This window comes from Chanos chanos, chromosome 1 (assembly GCF_902362185.1).
Source record: "Chanos chanos chromosome 1, fChaCha1.1, whole genome shotgun sequence".
NCBI lineage: Eukaryota > Metazoa > Chordata > Actinopteri > Gonorynchiformes > Chanidae > Chanos > Chanos chanos.
In genome coordinates this window covers 3,621,541-3,641,540 of record NC_044495.1, presented here as the reverse complement: position 1 = coordinate 3,641,540, position 20,000 = coordinate 3,621,541, and the positions used below count along the sequence as shown (strand labels likewise).

At 42.2% G+C, this 20,000-nt stretch overlaps 1 protein-coding gene across 2 annotated transcripts in view; it reads right to left on the bottom strand.

Annotated features, from left to right (window-relative positions):
• Positions 1 to 9,420, bottom strand: part of prox1a (prospero homeobox 1a) — a 42,715-nt gene extending 33,295 nt beyond the window's left edge. Inside the window, exons 1-2 of one of the 2 annotated variants that reach the window (XM_030767686.1) lie at positions 9,010 to 9,420; positions 3,098 to 4,899 (exon numbers count right to left, since the gene is read on the bottom strand). In XM_030767686.1, coding sequence (XP_030623546.1) covers positions 3,098 to 4,831 — 1,734 coding nt within the window. In that variant the 5' untranslated portion in view covers positions 4,832 to 4,899; positions 9,010 to 9,420. Of the gene's footprint in view, positions 1 to 3,097; positions 4,900 to 8,757; positions 8,976 to 9,009 lie in introns of those variants that run through there. The other variant, XM_030767694.1, reaches the window with a different exon arrangement.
• Positions 9,421 to 20,000: the final 10,580 nt, after the last annotated feature.

Genomic DNA, 20,000 nt, shown 5'->3' with positions numbered 1-20,000 from the left:
CTTAACTGTCTCCACCACCAGCCAACTCTGTTCGTCATTTCAAACCAAATTCACAATGCTTATGTGAATAAATAAATAAATAAATAAATAAATGCATTTTGTATTTCTCCTAATGTCTTAATTTTATGTCAGTAATTTGCCTGAACTGAATTATTAACTTGTTTACTGAGCTGAAAGTATGTGTATGTGTGTGTGTGTGTTCAGCACTGATCCAAACAACTCAGTACAAAAAGCATTCAGATTTTAAATGACAAATGCAGCACACTTGTTCTTTTAAAGGCCCGAATCAATTTACAGTCTCTTTGCATTTGAAACATTTCTCCATTTACTTGTCTGTCTACCCTATCTATCCGTCTGATCACCTGTCTCTCTGTCGCAGTGTTCTATCCGTCTGATCACCTGTCTGTCTGTCCGAGTGTTCTGTGCCATATCTTTCCGATGTCATGGCTGTTTTTCAGCACAGGACATGAGTAAATAAGTGGCACTCGCTCAGGCCTTGGAACAATATGTATGTATGACTTGATAAGACTGATTCACCACTTGCCTTGTTTCCTACAAGGAGACCTCTCTTCCTAGAAAAATACAGCTGTATCTAGGATACGTAAATATGCGTGATGACAAAATAGAAAAAAAAAAAGGCGGGGGGGGGGGTTGGGGGGGGGTTAAAAAAGAGCAGAGTAAACACGGTGCCGCTCGGTGTGTAAAATAACCCCGGCCGCATCCAAGGTCAGCCCAGGGAATAATGCAAATATAAATATGGAGGGTTGTGAGAGTGGGAAGATGAGACAGCCACTGGAAGCGATGGGAGCCAAAGTGGTTTAGTACATAAACATCACAAAAAAAAAAAAAAAAAGCCCACGGGCGTGCTGAATAAACAGCCCTATCTTGGCAGGGCGGGTCCTGAAAAGGAGACAATAACTACTGTAACTTGATCCAACTGCCAGGTGTAAGGAGAAAGGGAAGGAAAAAAACAAAAAAAACAAAAAAAAACACAAGGATGATGAATCCATAAATTAATGCCAGACATCTGCTCGGCAACATGAAAGATTAGAGGAACACATGCTGAACGGCTGATCCTTAAACAGTGTTAAAAAGGAACAGGAAATCCCTAGCATGTTCAGTTCACAACATCCTTAAAAAAAGAAAGAAAAAAAAAAGCTTAAAAGCAAAGGCAAAAAAAAAAAAAAATTTTTTTTTTTCCCCCTCAGGACTGAGTGAAAAGTTTGCTACATTACACCGCCGTACCTGTCCGGGGTCTACATGAGCGTCTGTAACAGCGGTCCTTCTAAGTCTTTTTAAATTTGACCTCGTACGAAACTCTAATCCGACACAAAAAAGACCTTCTTTGTGAGGTTTGGCGTGTTTCAGTTGCATGCCACGGGTCCTGACCGCAAGTGTGATGTATCAGAAATGCAAACTTGTCTCACCTGCATCTGTCTCTTAGTGCAGAGCCACACTGAGACTGCTGGGAGTCTGGCTATGCAAATACTGGAGAGAGGTGAACAAGGCTATTTTTCTTGAGATGCAAAGAGGGCGCGTGACAAGGAAGATCACTCTGCTCATGCTCACACACACAATTGGCCCCCTTGTTTCCTCCCGAATTTGAATAAGATTTATATATTTGATTAACACACTGTTTCGCAAATACCGAGATGTCGCAGTTGAGCTGCAAGCTCTCCAGGTGCCGACGCTCGAGCCGCAGAGCGTTAACCAACGAACGGAAAGCGAAAAGACGACTTTGCAAAATGTGTACGTGACGTTGGGTTTTTCTGGACCTAGCATGAATTAAATGAACTGAGCAGGAACAAAAAATTATTCTTAAAAAATGGTAAAGTGCTGTATTAGGACCAATTAAAATTCATTTTATACGTAAAGTGTCTACACATTTAACTTGTCCTAAAACTAAAAAAAAAAAAATGTTACAAACTACAGAATTTCATATTCAGTTAGTGTCTTTTCATTTCCGCTTAGTTCCTCCAAAGAGACGAGAGTGCAGAGCAGACGTGTGATCTAGTCGCCACCCTGAAAGGTTAAAAAGAGGGAACGCAATGAAAGATAAACAGCTACCTGCAAACACCTGTTCACATTGCCTTTGAAAGAAAGAGCTAGGAGAGGGGGGGGGGGGCCGCTGCCAAGCAACAGACAGTAGTGCAGTGAACGCTTCCAACTGGAATAAGACACTGATTACTGTAAGACTCAAGACAATCTGGAGTAACTCATTCACAGAAACAGATAATGGCTTGGAAAAAACCCCCCCAAAAAAACCAAAACATAAAAAAACAAACAAAAAAACAAATTCTTTGTGGCTTCCCTGGAACTATCATACTCTGAAGGGTATTTCCTACTCTTCTACGTTTTTTTTTTTTTTTTAATTTCCCTATTTAGAGAAGGACAAAGCATACAGGAACAACCTCTTAAAGACAGGAACTTGCATGAAGGGGATACGTCTAAGACCCCTCGGCAGAAGAGCCTTGTTAGGCTTTGAAATATGATTTGCTTTGAGCGTTTATGTACAAAGTCTTGCCTATGCGATGATGAAAGGGGTTTGGTATTGTGAGGTTTCTCTGTGAGAGTGAGAACAGAGGAGAAAGGGAGTTATCTGTGCCTTGGCGGGTCCTTTCAGGAACTCGCCCTATAGCGCACACTCAAAGCCGCTGACCCCCCCCCCCCCCCCCCAACCCCCAACCCCCACCCCTCACCTCCCTCCTGCCCCCCCCCCCCCCCCCCGCACTCTGTTTAATCTCCAGACAACGGCACAAACAGAGGGCTTGAAACATCAGTCTATTAATGATGCACACTCATTGAAATTAAGTTTTTCTTCTTCTTTTTTCTTTTTCATTTTTTTTTTGTTCCTGCAAGACACCTATCAGTCTCATGCAATTTGCAAGCGCTTCTGCTGATTGTCAACATCAAAGCTTCGTCATACTCAACCCTGAGTCTCCTGACTAGAACTAGAACTTTCTGTCTACCACATGCTGATTCAGATATAAAAGTTTAATCAATAAAATCGTTCACTCCTAGGACATTTCAGAATAAAGCGAAACTTGGTTTAACTTTCTTTTTGCCGTTATTGTTTTTTTTTTTGGTGAAAGGATACTGTACTTCCTGAATAAGGGGAGATGTCTGACATGTCCTGGAGATCTCCACACTCAGACTTGATGAGGGACAAGGACAGTCCCTCCGTGGTGCTCCCTGGGTGGGAGGGCGAACAGGAACGATGGTGGCCTAAGTGATTGGTCGACATCTTGGTCCTTAGGCTGGCGGTCTCTCGGGACAGGTCCAGGGACTCTGGTGAGGACCTGTCCTTGCCAGGGTAGGGTCCTGAGGCGGCTCCTAAAGGGTTCTGAAAGGGGTAGCCCATGAGTGGGAGGGGAAACGGGTGACGGAAAGAGGGAGGACTGAAACCCATCGTGGCGGATAAAGGGGAAGGGTGCAATGAAGGGTGATGGTGGGCGCCGGGCGCAGGCAGAGATCCGGACTGGTCCGACGAGTTTTTTCGGACCACCAGCGGCAGCGCCTCCGTTTGGTCGTTGGCGTTGGGTACCTGCATGCTGCCGAAAGAGTCCAGGGGGTTGGGAATGATGACGTCACCGAAACACTGCAGGCGCTGGTTGGAGGTGTGAAAGTCGGGGTTGTCCCCGTTGACTGCGAAGCGTTCCGGGGGTATCTGGAGGGGAGGGAAGCCCTGAGGAACTGGTCGCGGAGGCTTGGAGAACACCTTCACCACCGTGTCCACCACTTGGGACATGGCCGTGTTGAGCTCCTGCTTCAGAGTCTCTGCCAACTGCTTCCCCTCCGCGTGCATGGAGGTCGGTCCCTGCCCCTTCCCCCGACTGCCGTCCCGCTTGGGCTTGTCTCCTTCCGCCATCATCGTCTGTTCCTGGATCAGGGCGCGGGCTCGGTCCAGAAAGTGTCCCGGGTCCAGGTCGGACATCTCGTTGTCGGAACGGTCCTGGTTGGAATCGCGGGCGCGGTTGTCCATGCCGTCGGAGCGCATGCTGTCCTCCGACTGGTTCCCGTCCTCATCGTTTTCAGAGTCGGTGCTGTCGTAGATCTGGTAGAACTTCTCCTGCAGCTGGCGGAGCTGCTTCTGCATGTCTTCCAGCTGCAGCTTCAACTGCCTCCTCTCCTCGTGTTTCTGCTCCTTCCGTGCAGACACCAGTTGCTGAAAGCTATGCTGCTGCTGGGGCAGCTTCTGCTTACGCTTGTTCTCCCGGTAGCTCTCCCGAGGGCTGGGGGGCTGGGCTGCCCCATCGCGTTCGTTCTCCCCGGCGCGGAGAGTGACGCTGGGCGAGTGGCTCATGCCGCGGATGATGTTTTCGACCCGCGCGCGTTTCGCACGCAGGTGCTCGTCCGTCAGCCGCTCGATGTCGAACTGTGTGATGGCCGGGCGGCTGAAGGGTGAGAGGCACTCCTGAGGACTCTCCCTCGAAGAGTTACTGCAGGCGTCCTCCTGGTGGACCTCGGAGCCCGCGCTGGAGAGCCCGCTGCCCTGGAAGTTGGACTCGCTGCAGCCGTTTTTGGTCACGTTGTTTTTCAACAGCTGGGAGATGATCGTGGCCCCGGGAAAGGGCATCATGGAGTCCTCGTAGGAGTTTGCCCTCTTCAGCAGCTTGCGAAGCACGTTGGACTTCTCCCCATCTGCATGCTGCACCACCGAACAGTCGACATCCTGCTCTCCTCCGTGGGGGTTCATGGCACTGAATATCGTTGCTTTTGCTCGGGCGAAAACCACGGACGACGTCGTCCCTACAGTCCTTTTCACGCCAATGTCAACTCTTCTTCTCTTGGTTTGTCGACTTAAGAGGGCCGTGTTGTCATGGTCAGGCATCACGGGAACTGTTATTGTGCCATCTTTTGAAGCCAGTCAGCTGGGCACAGCTCAAGAAGCCCGGGCACCTGGCCAACAAAACAAACAAACAGACAAACGAACAAAAAAAAAAACAAAAAAAAAAACACTGATGAATTTTCTTTAAATATCCCCAAGTTTCCTGACCCCAATCTTAAGTAAAAAAAAATAAATAAGAAAAGAATAAAATAAAATAAAAATGCACAGAAAATCCTCAGGGAATTTTCCCACACAGACAGGATGCATTGTGTTATTCATCAGGGTATCCGAGCGGTTGGATTTTAGTGGTTTAAAGAGGACAAAATGTTGCCTAAAATTATGGGGACAATAAATCTAACAAGACAATGAAAATGATCCAATCAGTTCTGTTACAGGTTAACTGTATTATCTAATCAAAATTAATTTTACACAAAGCTATGGGGAAAAGTAATTACAGCCCCTATAGAACAGGATGTTTGCCATATTCTGTGCACTGATTTCACAAGCATTTCAGAAAAGTGTTTACCCACTTATTTAATGTGTCATATTTTATTATTTTAGAGAGAATAAAGGCTAGAAACACTTAAAAATTCCCATTATAAAAGCAAAAAAAAAACAACAACAACAACTGAATAAGGTAATGCATTGTGGAGGGATTTGCACAGCTGTGCAGTGGAACGTCTCTCTTAAAAGTCTCCATGCCTGTTAACAACTGACAGTCGAAGAACGAAAAGAAAACATTCATGCAAGCACTCAAATTTCACTCAAATAAAATAGACTCTCATCTGAGCTCAGTTAAATACCTCAGGGATCATCTCTAACCAGGGGAAGCTTATGAGTGGAGTAAGACTGGAACACTAACACGAGCGTCCAGATACATCTACCATGGATCCTGTCCAATTCTTAGCCACTGAGGTGTGCCTTTTGCCATGTGTTTATCGTCTGTCTGGACCTTGTCTACCTGCAAGGTGAACTATCCTTATTTCAGTGGGTTTTTTTTGTTGTTGTTGTTTTTTGTTTTTTTTGATGGGGCCACTGCAGTTTCCTCAAGATCATTGTATTTCATTCAAGGTCTCCTCAGTTCAGAACAGTTTAGAAGTTTTAGAAACAACAATTTAAACAATTTTTTGTTGAAAAAAATCATGGATTCTAATTCCAAGCCGTAGGAATGATAGGTGTAAATTTCTAAGAGAGCCACAGACATAGCGAAGACATGTGAGTCTGTAAAGAATTTGTAAAGAATAGTGATATGGGTACATATGTACACCTATGGCAGGACTTCCTGTGGACTCCACTAAAAATAGTGAAATATTCAACTGGTGCAAATACACACACATACACACACGCACACACACACACACACACAGAGAGTGAGAGAGAGAGAGTGAGAAAGAGAGAGAGAGAGAGATGCTAATCTACCCAACTATCCTGCCCTACCCCCATGTCTCACGACAGCAACTTGAAAAAAAAAAAAAAGACCCTCCAGTGTCAAAGGTGCATGTTGAAACTAAACTCCTGATCAATAAACAGCTTTGCCAAGTCATACCCATCGCTGCTTATCAAAATCTAAAGCATCAGGTCATATAATACACTCAGAAATGTAGTTATCAAAATAAACGGGCAGCTTGTCCGTAACATGCTAGAATCGGCAAAGAAATTAATAGGGAGGTATTTTTTAAAAAAACGATGATATTCCATTGGTGGATATGATAATAATCTTACAGGTTTTTAAAAATATAAATATGCTACTGTGAGAGGAGCTTTTGTTTCTTTTCTGTTACAGAGAAGTTAGGGTGTGGGTCTTTTACATGGACATGTTTGTAAAGGGACAAGTAAAACTCAATGACAGCTGCTACGGTTGCATTCACACGTTTTGGAAGATCTTCCTGAAAGATGACTCGAAAAAAGAAATATTTTTCTGAAAGATTTTTTTTTTTTTTGGACAAAACTTCTAGACTCATCTCCTGAGAATGTCTCAAGGCTTTATGAAAACAAGTCTTTATGAAAACTGCACAAAATGCACAAACTGCACAAACGTACAATATGTACCCTGCCAACATATGCTTATAGGATATTGGTGTCCTTATCTTTCTGGTCACTAGTCTACATTTTTTTTTTTTTATCTGAGCGGCTTTAGTTGTGATATCTCTGGCAAATGCACTGAGTCAAATCAGAATGTAGGACATCAGGCATACCCCACTCTCACTGCCTCCGATTCTGACCCAATCATTTTAAGCACTCATCTATTTTTTTTTTTTTTTAAATCTCATACACATGAATAGGGTAGAGTAGATTAGGACCAGTAATATCCAATGTATTACTGGTCAACATAACCAAAATCATAGACATAATATGAAAATGTGATACATTTACTATCTAGGGCAGACAGAATGATAAAGCAATATTAGATTACTCTGTTCTTTTCGTTGCAATGTTTTCCCAATAGCGTGACAATAATCTATCTGAAGACTTATAAAAAAAAAAATTGCCATCTCTTTTTTAACTTACAGCTGAGCGCTTTATTCAGCGTCCTATAACCTACCTCCACTGTTTGACAGACTCCAGTTCAGTAAGGGAGAAAACAATGACCAAAAAAAAAAAAAAACCACTCTATCTAGTTCTTCTTTTGGGAAATGTAGAACACTAATGTCTGTAAATCAGTGCCGAGTGAGACACACACACACACACACGCGCGCATACGCGCGCGCGCACACACACGCACACAAGCACGCACGCACGCACGCACACACACACATGCATCTCAACATTTCTAGGAAAGGACATTTTATCACGTTGAAACGCTGATAATATGATTTACTGAATCCATCTATGACATTAACATATGATGCGTGCGTGCGGCGCAAAAACTGTGGTTAAGGTGAAATCAGATTAATTAATTGAATTAGATCACTATGTGGTGTCATTCAACGTTACACTTAAAAAAAAGACTTTCTGTAATTTTTGTTCAAACTCTAGCAAGTAAAAGTTTCAGTAGCAAAAGATGTCTTATGGAAATCAGGGGGTGTTTTCTAATAATTTGAAAATTTGTTGTCAGCACTGCGTCGAGCGCAAGTCTCCTCATTTTGATCAAGCGAAGGTTTGAGTGACAAACGTAGATCTGTTGGACTAAATCGCACTTTGTGAGTGGAAGCGATAAAAAGCCCCTCAAAACTTCTTCCGGAAATATCATTATCAAATACAATATCCATTCAAATTTCACCAAAGCGCTCTACATGAATTACTTAAAAGTGACAACAATTTGACCTGTTCCAGCAAACTACAATTTCTATTTCCTGTTGCAGAACGCAACACACAGTCTATCTAAAATACGGACAAATATTATCGATAGGTCGAGGGAAAAAAAAAAAATTGGCTATAAAGAATTATCAACATGAGTCACAGCAAGCCTTCATTAAACGATCTCTATGTACTTGTAAGCACCGACTATCTGACGGAAGCAAGACGAAGTGATTTTACTACCGCAGCAGAAACCGAGTGGAGTTCAGAAACATACGGCAAACAAGCCTCTGGGATGGGGATCATACGTTCATCACCAGCACCTTGATCTATAAAAAAAGATGATGGTTTGGAGGCGTCAAACTAGACCGTGTATCGCTCCGAGCAAATGACAAACCGGCCAAAAGTAAAAGGGGAAGTAGCACGCAGATCCATGCAAATGCAAAGCAAATCCGTTATCCACCGAGATAAGATAAAACAAGCGATATCATATCCAGAGTGCAGAGAGGGAAACAAACAAACATAAAATAGAGATTCCCTAACAAACGTGGTGAAAAAAAAAATTACATGAGATATTACATTACCGCTGCTTTTAAGTGTGAAATAAATAACTTCCTATAGAGTCAGCAACGATTTTAGCGATGTTTGACAAAAGTCGAGAAACAGTATCAAAGTGCAAGATTAGTACTTACTTTACGAAGCGTCTGTGAAAAACATCAAGACAATTCCTCTCTGACAACCAAGAAGACGTAATAAAGGTTTGCGGAGTGTGCGCGCATTGTTCTCATTCTGATTTCATCTAGTTCCTTAATTTAACCAATTACGGTTCCATACGGATAAAGCCATACATTTCACTTCATCAAAAGTCATCCGATGCGACCGATCACGCAAAGGATTCGGATCAGAGAGAAAGCTGGCAGCTATGTAAGGACAAGGTTACTTACTCTGCAGATGAGAGGATACTCAGCTTCTTGGTAGGCTAATAGTGTGCGAGAGAATAGTGGGATGTTCGCCCCGTGATGAATATTGTAATTTCTCGGGACAAGCAAGAGCGACGGCGAGTGAGAGAGAGTGAGCTCTTTTGCGCCGCTCTCTTCACTAGATGGAAATTGTATTTCTGTACGAGACGGACAGGACGGGGCTCTCGCAACCAACAAGATTCACTTTAAGACGCAGCTGAAGGAAGTAGGAAGACGGCGCGTCATAATCATTGTGATGTAACATTTGCACCTACCAATAAGAGCAGTCCGCTGGATTTAGAGGAATACAAAACGCCGAACTTCACCGTCGTGAATGAAGAAGCTTAACCATCAAAAAGAATGCTATGAGTGCCTTCTCAGCAAACGGGCAAATGAAATGGGCTATTTGTAAGGACGTGTCAACTTTTAATACCAGAAAGTAGGCTACACGTATGTCACACTGTATTTGTAAAGGGATATTTTCTTATATGCTTAATTTCAAGGGCTTAATGGTCTAAATACGATATTTTCATGAATGCAGTAGACCAAAAGGAAAGAATCGAGAGGAGAAAGCAACACGCGGCGTCCTTGCGTCTCACTTGTTATATATTCCAAATTTATCTCTAGCGCAACTTGTCATTTTAGCTTAGAATCTCTCTTTAAACCCAGCTGCATTTACACAGAATGATATAATGTTTCATGTTTCATATCAAGAAATCGGACAGCACATGCGCGAAATTCATTCCTGCGTCCACAAAACATTTTCAGCTCTGAGGCTGAACTGGGGTTCTTGTGACTTCAGTGTAGTTTTATAATCCAATTTTCAATCACTCATAATGATCGGATCTAGAGAAAGACAGACGGAAAGAGAGAGAGAGAGAGAGAGAGAGAGAGAGAGAGAGAGAGAGGCTGTGGTAGTCCTCTGTACTGGTTTTCCACTTGGCTTTTGGGGGGGGGGGTGTGGGTGGGGGGCTAGGGGGCTGCATAGCCTTGACCCGATGCATCCCAATAAGACCGGTAGTCAAATACAAAACAACTGTCAGCTCTTGTCTTGAACGTCACACGTGTAAGGCAAGTTAGAATGTGGTGCAGAAAGCAACAACTTTCAGGATGATATAATACATCTGAAAAAGTAGAACAGAAAGATAGAATTTAACTTCTTCAGTGATATTTTTCATCGGGTATGGGCGAAGACTGGTCTGCACCATAAAACGAGGTCGCTGTAAAACCACTGTCCAACTTTAACCGTTAAACTGGCGCCTCAGCCTTTTGCCTGTGTAAGCTAAACCGACCAGGTAATGAAACATAGTGCATTTCAGATGAGACTTTTAAGACGACACACTTTGACATTTCACATAATGGCTTATATCAATATTTGATTAAAAAGTGGACTACGTCATCTGTGCGGTGTTCCACTGAGGTAAATAGAGTCGTTAACCGCGATCTTCCGAAGTTTTAGTGCATCACACACATCAGCTGGCGGGGGACAGCGGGCGACGTGTAGGACTATTGGAAAATTCACAGTCATATATGTTCTGAATTGACTTTATCCGGTTATCGGTAGAATAATAAAAAAAAAAAATTAAACAGTATGATTATGAAGACGTTCGTTTTCCATCATTATGCTGTAATTCGACATTTTATTCCCAAACTCATTAGCCAATCAAATGTTGTGTTGGTTGCCGACAGTCACCGCACTCATCATCCTATCAGCAGTCCTGGCATGTCAGCAGATTTCTGAAACTGTAACCTACTTTTCCCTCTCCCTCTCTCTCTCTCTCGGCTATTTTCTTCCCTTTATTCAAATTCATATAATGCACGTTCATGTCTTGATTTTTATTTCTTTATCACGGAAACAAAAGAAAACGTTTAAACATCCAAATGACAGGCTGTAGTTGTCCCATCTGAGGTACTGGTTAAACTTAAATTCACTTATCTTTATTGTTATTGTTTTTCTCTGGCGTTTCCTAAAGAGCCGGATTTGGTGTAGTACAGTAAGTAATACGACTCGCATCTCAGTATTTCTGGCTTTGAACATTTCAGCGGTATGTTAATGCATGATTTGCATGTTATCACGTGGACTTGCAAACAACTACATAACTAAAAAAGTAAAATGTTTGTAATAGTGATGCCTTTATGAAAAATAAATTGCACATTTTACAGTAATTTAATTGTCAAGTTACTCCAGAAGAGAGAGAGGACGATGTCTCCGTTAATATCTGCGTGCGGCCGAACTCCAGCACTGTCATGCGGGTCATCCATTTGACCCACTGATGAAATATTGTTTTTTTTTTTCTGCTTTGCCAGTGGTCTTTATTTACCTCAGCTTATATTTTTAAAAGGCGTGTTTGCTTACAAGTGGTGATACGTCGCCCAAAAAACATTTTGAAATTACCTCGACTTGTGGTCTTCATTAACTTCTTATCTTCTTTAATTTCCACTTAATACCAGTTGATATTGCCCATAAAATATTAAAGTTATTTTACTACTTTATTATTATTATTATTATTATTATTATTATTATTATTATTATTGTTATTATTATTATTATTATTATGTGACACTGAGCTGTCACGTCATTAATTATGTTAGTATTTCTCTTCTTCTTAATGTCAGTTGTTACCAATAAGAGCGGATGGTTTCCAGTACAACAACAACAAGCATTTCCTAAAAGTAGGCTACCTGTTCTCTCTTTACTCTCGTGCGTAACACACCTCTTTGCGGGTTATAACGGTTTTTCATCGCTCTGCGCTGTTTCCTCTTTCTCTGTGTAGGAAGCCAAATGGACAAGGGAACCGGGTTAGTTTCCATGTCGCAAGCAAGTGTTATTGTAGGCGAATAAATTATAAGGAAGTCAGAACTTTGTGGTGTCATGAATTTCTTTTCCAAAACAGGTGTTCCTACTTAACTCTGTAACGGGAGCAGTCGACCGGGGAGCGCTCCCCACAGGCGCGAATGGCACTCAGGCTTAGTGGAAAACACATTACAACATTAAAGGAATATTGTTTAGAGAAGGAAAACGCCTTTTAGGTGTAGAGGAAGCCTGTTTGTTCACATCGCCACCTCTTATCTCACACAGCTGGACCACCCGCCAGTACTTCATTTCTTTTCTGATGGACTTTCAGAATTACACGTCGTCTTACACTCGCTGCGGACAATATGGGAAAAATTCCTGCTCCGCTGAGAGAGCTGATTCAGATATGCACAGTTTTAGAAGTAAGTTATCGTTTTGCTGTCTTTACGTAACAAGTCGCCCGTTTTTTTTTTTGTTTTTTTTTTAAAAAAGGTAGCTTTTAAACAAAAATAACGGCACTAAAAAAAGAAATAAAGAGAGAAAAAGATTGCGCAAATACAGAATGGTTTTGCAACAAAAACAGCTTGATACTACCCTACAAACCAAAAGAAAAAAGAAGTGTTCACCTGTGTTTTAGCATATGTACCTGAGCGCTGCCGGAGAAGAGCGGCTTCCCCTTATGCAAAATCATAATGAAACGCAATATAGTAAAATGACAAAGAATTCCAACGCACAAAAGAGGGCTCAGTTTTGCAGTATGATACGCAGTTGTAAAGACTGCAAAGGAATTCCAAAGGAATATCTTTTTTTTTTCGGCGGGTTCACATTCGAGATGTACAAAGATGTCTTTTTTTGTTTTAGAGTTTTGATAGCATTCGGAGAGTAAAACCGATTCAGAATTCATCTTAGAAACTCTTTCCAAACTCCTCTAACTATTTAAGAAAATAACAGAGAAGGAAATGGAAGGAGAGGAGAGGAGAGAAAAGAAATGACAAATAGTTTGAGTAGCATGTGGATTCCCCCATGTTTTCCCCTGGACAATAAAATAAAATTCAAAACCCACTCAGATGTTACACTTAAACATTTTAAAGATAATGTCTTCTTTCCTCAGAGACAGTTTTTTCTTCCCGAATTATTTTTTTGGCGACGTGATTAAGTAGCACTTGATATAGCAAGTGTCGTTTTGCAATACGCCTCACTCGTTTTGCCTGTAGCCTGTAGCCTATCATTCATCTCTGTCACTTTTGTAAAATAGTTAGAGATTAAGTTGTAGCTGTATTGTTTGATTAGTTTTGACACATTATGAAAAACTGCTACACTTTCACTCCTTACTCTAACTAAAAAGAGAGAGAGAGAGAGAGAGAGAGAGAGAGAGATGGCACAGGGTCATGACCCCCACCCTGAGGAGCTTCATTGAATTCTTTTGCTTTAGTATATGAAACAGTGTATCAGCACAGGCGTTCAGTTTTCAGTACCTGCATATCCAAATGTGAATGTGCAAAAAGAGACTGACTCTGTGTTTGATAGATCCAGTTAATTTTTAGCATGGCTGGGCAGTAGCTTCCGCGGTGCCCTTATCTTCAGCAGGCTGAAGCAGAGGGCCAGTGATGTAAGAACATCAGTATGTGCTTTCTGAAGTTTCTTAAACAAGGCATACAAGCTCTTATAAACACACACACACACACACACACACACCCACACACAAAAACACTTAAATTAATCAAACTTTGGAGAACAGTAAGGGTTCTTCAGAGTCGGAAGTGAAAACCGTGTGAATCCAGTGTGTGCTTCAGACACAAGCAGTCTCCTCATCATCTATTGGTCCGAATCACAAACAAACTAACCAATCAAATATGCCGCTTCAAATGTTGTGCATTTTCTAAGGACATGTACAGCTACATAGTACACTCCGATTCTTTTCCAGGGTAGCCAAGTTCATAATTGCTTTTTTTTTTTCAGTTTAATTACTGACAATTGAGATTTCTGTGTTACAGATTGACTGTTACGTTAAAGTATCTGCCTAAACATGAGCTGTTTTGTTGTTGTTGTTGTTGTTGTTGTGTGTTTGGCTTGTAAGGGCTCTGGTTTGTGTAATACTGGCCCCCTGGCTGGTCTGCACATTTTCTGCTTGCCTTGCAGTTCAAAGCTGTGTTTATTCAAAAGGTCAAAGTTGATCGCCTGAAACATTAGCAATTCAGACACAAGATCAACAAACAATACAAAAAAAACAAAAACCAAAAGAAAACCCCCCAAAAAACACAAAGAAAGAAAATGAACCAGGTGTTTGAAAAACACAGGAACTTGGTCGTGCTGCTACTGCACAGGCAAAACACCCAAGTCTATGTGAACATCTTTCTCCTCTGTGCTTAACCGTGTTTGTTTCAAATAAAAATAAGTCTTACCTTAAACAAATAACTAACTGTCACTCACTTGTTTGGTTACCTCAAACTTTTTAACTAACAGTAGTATCTCTCTTTCTCTCTCTCTCTTTCTCTCTCTCTTTTTTTTTTATAAACTTATGGTGTTGTTTGCCCATGGTATTAGATCATATACACGGTGTGTTTTTCCTAACATCAGTGGTATGTCTTGGAAATGGGCAATATCTTCCACCTCCTAAATCAAATTGAATTTGAGGACTGTGAGGGGTAAAGTGAATATAATAAGAGATGATTTGGGGAGAGAGCCACATGAGGAATGGATATAAAAAGCTGGCAGCACAGCCCTCTGTGTGTGTGTGTGTGTGTGTGTGTGTGTGTGTGATGGTGCGGAAATACGTAACGCTTTTTGGGGGCCATCAAGATTCAGAGAGGGCTATTATTCAACACATTAGCAGAGGCAAGCTAAAAGCTGTTCAGTCTGATAAAGGTCCTGAGGGTCTCCAGGAGAAAGGAGGAGTGGACCACGAGGAGACGGCGTCGGAGGGGACCCCTGCTACTCAGGAAAATAGGAACCTTCTCCATCCGACGGAGCGGCGTGCTGGCGAGCTCATTTGCGAGACCTCCTGTCCTCAGCCAATCAAATCTCGTGTTTTTCCCGTGAGCCATTATGAAAAGCTTGGTTCAACCACATCACACAACCCCCCCCCCACCCACCCCCCCACCCTCTCCCTTCACTTCACCCCCACTGCCTCCCACCCCCACACTCTTCCACCTTCCTCCACCCCCCCCCCCCCAGAGCTCTAAATGAGGGACAATGGAGCAGAAGAGTGGAGGAGAAGCTGAGATATGGACTGAATATACAGGCTGGTGAATGGAGTTGAGTTTTCTGGGCTGCCTTTGGATGGGGCGTTATCATTCTCGGAATGTCAACTTAATAATCCATTTTCTCCTGGGTTTGGTCATCTGGTTCTGTGGACCATGCGAACAGTACACATAATGTATTGGTAGAGTGACGTCAATATACTTAGATGACCTTTGGTCAAAGATCCTGTTTTTAGTCTTATCTGTGACTGGCAAAAAATAAGTTAGTGAATTTTGTGTCATTTGTAAAAGAGAGAATCAAATGAAAAAAAAAAGCTATGTTCATCTTTTTCTCTTTATCAGAATAAGGCTGCATAAGAGCAGTTTACCTACAGAATGAGCTATGCAGTTTATCACACGAAAAGCTTTCAACAGTGAGTTTGCTAAATGTAGATACATACAGTATTACATTATATTTTATTATTTTATTCATTCATTCATTTTCAAAGCCGCTTATCCTAATTAGGGTCGGGGGGGGGGGGGGGGGGGGGGGGGTTGGGCTTCATTGGACGAGAGGCAGGGAAACATCCAGGACAGGTCACCAGTCCATTATATTATATTATATTATATTATATTATATTATATTATATTATATTATATTATATTATATTATATTATATTATATTATATTCAATAAGCAAACAGCTCAGTAAAGCAAGTTGTTTTTCATGTGGTAAGTTAAATTTGTGATTTTATGATTTAAACACCAGAAAGGCGTTAGGTGTTCGTGGGACCTCCGTGTAGTCCTGAGGTAGTGCTGAAGAGATTTTTCTTCCAAACGTTTCACCCGTAGCTAGATTTGAGCTCTCCTCTGCAGTCCCTCTTCACTGGCAAAAACTGGGCTGAACTTTGTACGTCTGCATGGCTCGGCACTGTCAGAAAAACTTTTCCAGCCTCTCTTGAGATGACAAAAAAACCCCCCCAAATAAATAAAATGAACATAAGTGTAATATTAAAAAAAAAAAAAAAAAAAAGTTACATTCAGCATCTTGCCAATTTGTCTGCTTGTGTGAGCCTGAGCCCTCTATAGCATAAGAGCGTCTATGTCCTAACCCTCAGCTGTGTTCTTTTAAAAATGCAGCACAGAGGTCTTAAACTAAACACATAATTACACACAGTTGTCAGCTCTCCCCCCGATAAGCCTTTGAATGAATGAATAAGCACGGAGACCAAATTACTGTGGAGTCTGCCCGCTAGGTCAGGGTTTGAGGGGAGTTGGCAGAGGACAGTAGGGCAGAGGTTGGCCCCATGCCTTCCTGCCTGGCGGCCCCTCACGGCCCCTCATGGCCCCTAACAGAGCCTCTGGCCCCTGGCATAAGCAGAGGTCTTCAGACGCTGGTGCAGTGAACTGAGGCCACTCTTTTAAGCTAACAATCCTATCAGCCTCTTCTTTTCTGTCTCTCTCTCTCTCTCTCTCTCTGTCTGTCTCTCTGTCTCTCTCTTTTTCTCTTCTTCCCCTCCACAGAGGCAGTTTGTGGAGGTTTTCAGACCTATCGTGTGTTTTTTTTTTTTTTTTTTTTTATCTCTGTGTGTCATGCACTTCAAAAAAAGAAAGACGACAACAGTACAAAAGCACAAAATGAAGAGGGGCCTTCAGCAGGAGTGCCGGATCATCACGCTGGCCTCAGCTTTGATGAAATAGTCAGGGTTGTGTTTGTGTGTGTGTGTGTGTGTCTGTGCGCACACACCATTGGCCCCATTTGTTTGGAATATTTTCATTAGTGGCTGAGAGTGTTTGCCAGGGAAAAAAAAAAGGAAGAAAGGTTCAGAAAAAGGAGGGAAACAAAATGAACAGAGTCTTTTGTCTCTATTCCTTAACCCTTCCTTCTCCGCTCCGCCTGGACCCTCAGACTGACGCGCTTACGCGGCCATCCCCTGCATGTGTCTGTTACTGATGTGTAAAATGTGAATCTTCCCTCTCTTGGCTTAGTCGAGCACCTGCTCTGTGCTTAGTGCCTCTTCCCCTGCCAAAAAAAAAAAAATCCGAAAGATTTCAGAAACGAATCGAGTCTCAAAATCTTTCTGCTCTAAGTGTGGACCTCTCAGCTTCACGATCCTAGATTATCATCTTCAAAATCGTCAACAGTGCTACTAAAGATTTTGCTTTATTGGTTTGATTAAAGTCTGTGTTTAATTCTTCAAAAGCAAGCACATGCCAGGATCTGTCAGTCTGCGCCCTCAGAAACAGATGGAGACATACAACACACGTGATTCCTTTTCTTATTTTTATTTTATGTGTCCCAGTAAGTTTCACAAGTTTGTTTTGCATTTTTTCTCCTTTTAAGGAAATTTGAAATGAAATTGTGACATTGAGAGTGTGAGAGAGAGAGAAAAAAAACCCAACACATTACTCATGTATTTTCTGTTTTCCTGGACTGGACGTGGGTCGTTTTCCCCAGAGTGGAACCATTTCGGCGGTAGGGAGAGTGTGGTACTGATGGTTTTGGCGGTAGGTAGACTGTGTGCAAGTGTGTGTGTATGTGTGTGTTACTGATGGCTGACATGGTGTCAGTCTGCCTGACTAACTCTGACTCACGTGACAGACATTTGGGACAACTTCAAATCATTAATCATCACCCCCCCACACACAAACAAGACTCCCAAAGACCCAGCAACACCGCCTCAGTCATTCATCCCCTGCTTGGTTTGTTATTTAAGTCTAAGATGCACTCTGTTCTTATCAAGCATCTAGAGTATGAAATTCCTTTAATTTAAAATAAAATAAACAGTAGGTCAAATCTGTAGCACCATGGCAGTTCCTATATTCTTCCCCCCAGCCCAGTGTTCGAGTAGGAGCCCCGAAGAGATGGAAAAACACACGTACATCTCATGACAAATTAAAGTTATCTCCACTCAAACTGAATTAAACAAGTCCGCAAGGACCGCAGGATGCTTTCATTCACATATAAACACCTAAGTCGTTCTGACTGCGGTGTTGCCGATACAGTTACAATGCAGTTACAATTACTAACGCCGGCGTTGTGTTCAGGTGCCCTGATGTTAAAGAGGTACTTTCTCGCCAGAGGAGGAAATTGCAGTAAAGTCGTTGTACTTAAAACAGTGGCAGTTTTCACAGGGGCCTTGTGGAGACAGGTGCAGAGAGGTGAGCTGCTTAGCAAGATTAGCATGTTGCGTTCTTGTGTTTCATAGGCCAGATGTCATTTTGACTGAGCCTAATCGTTCTCACAAACAGAGGAATAAACACATGATCTGCACAGAGCCTGAGAGAGAGAGAGAGTGATAAAGATACAGAGAGAGAGAGAGAGAGAGAGAGAGAGAGAAAGATACAGAGAGAAAGATACAGAGAGAGAGAGAGAGAGAGAGAGAGAGAGAGAGAGAGAGAAGATACAGACAGGGAGAGAGTGAAGAGAGAGAGAGAGAGAGAGAGAGAGAGAGAGAGAGAGAGAGAGAGAGAGAGAGGGGTGATCATAATGGAGGCCAGTCAGTCACCTCTCTGTTGTCTCTGTCATATGTGACGTGTCATTAACCGTTGGTGGAGAGTAGAGATTGAGAGGAGAGAGGGGATGAGATTGTCAGACTGTAATTATCGAAGCCAGGGCTTTGTCTGGAAGGCCACTGTTCACTCCCACCTCCATACAGCAGAGCTATGCTTAACATTTTATTAACAGACACATCACTCCAACGGCTGAGGAGACAGTAAGGAACAGGCCAGAGAGAATTTAGACTGCTTTATGTTGCAACCTAGCATAGTGTTCAGTGTGTGAGCAGACCCCAGCTACACCCCCCTCTGAACACACACACAAACACACACACGCACAGATACACTATACATGTGTAAACACATACGCACGTTTGAGAAAAGTAATCAACACATGTGTTTAACATAAACGTAGGGGACACAGACAAAACCAGATTATGTTAGACGACCTTTAACCTGACCCTTGTACGCTTAAAAAATGAACGTTTGAACCACAAACTTTTAGTTTGTATGTATTACGAGTATGAACTGGCCGTTCAGAGTTGAGAATGAGGCTAATAATGATGGAATGCTTGAATATGATCAACGCAACTTAACTCATGTTCAAGAGAGCGGACTATAGGACAGCAGTAATGTCTCGCTAACGTTTATGTAATGTAATGTTAATGTTTTAATGATACGTCTCTTTCGGCTGCAGTCTACCTCTTCTGCTCTTTTGTTCAAGTTTAAGGAGCTAACAGCTGTCTGTGTCAGTACGAGTCAAAAATAAAGCTGTATTCACCAGTTTAAACTGGTAGGAGAGTCATCAGTTCAATTGTATTCAGTTCTATTTGTGTAGTGCTTTTTACAATGGACCTTACTACACCGCAGCTTGTCAGGATGCCGGACCTGGTACCCCCAGTGAACAAGCCTGGGGCGACAGCGGCAAAGGAAAAACTCCCTCAGACGGATATGGGAAGAAACCTCGAAAGGAACCAAGACTCAACAGGGGGAACCCATCCTCCTCTGGCAGCCCCAGAGTGGTTAGATAGATTAATTGATAGAATTACATAAAAGCAAGATAAAATAATAAAAATAATAATAGTAATAATAAAAATAAAATAATAATAATAATAATAATAATAATAATAATAGTAATATAAAATGAATCTATGAAAGTTGGTTTCAACATACTAGAAATGATGGAGAATTATGCATAAAATGTCTAGGACAGAGAGAGAGAGAGAGAGAGAATGTAAGACTCTGTAGCCTGTACATGCAACTTTTTTTTAACAAACAGGTCTGTCCATGTCCACTAAAGACGTCTGAACCTGATCATTCCTCAGCACAAGCTTACTGCGTGCGCAGGTACACACATGCAACCCCCTCCCCACACACACACCCCCACGCACCTACCCACACACACCCAAACAACTCACACTCACCCACACACACCATCACAACCTTTAGAAATCACTCAGCATGGGTTTGCATTGTGATGCACTTAACAAATCTCCCTTCTCGT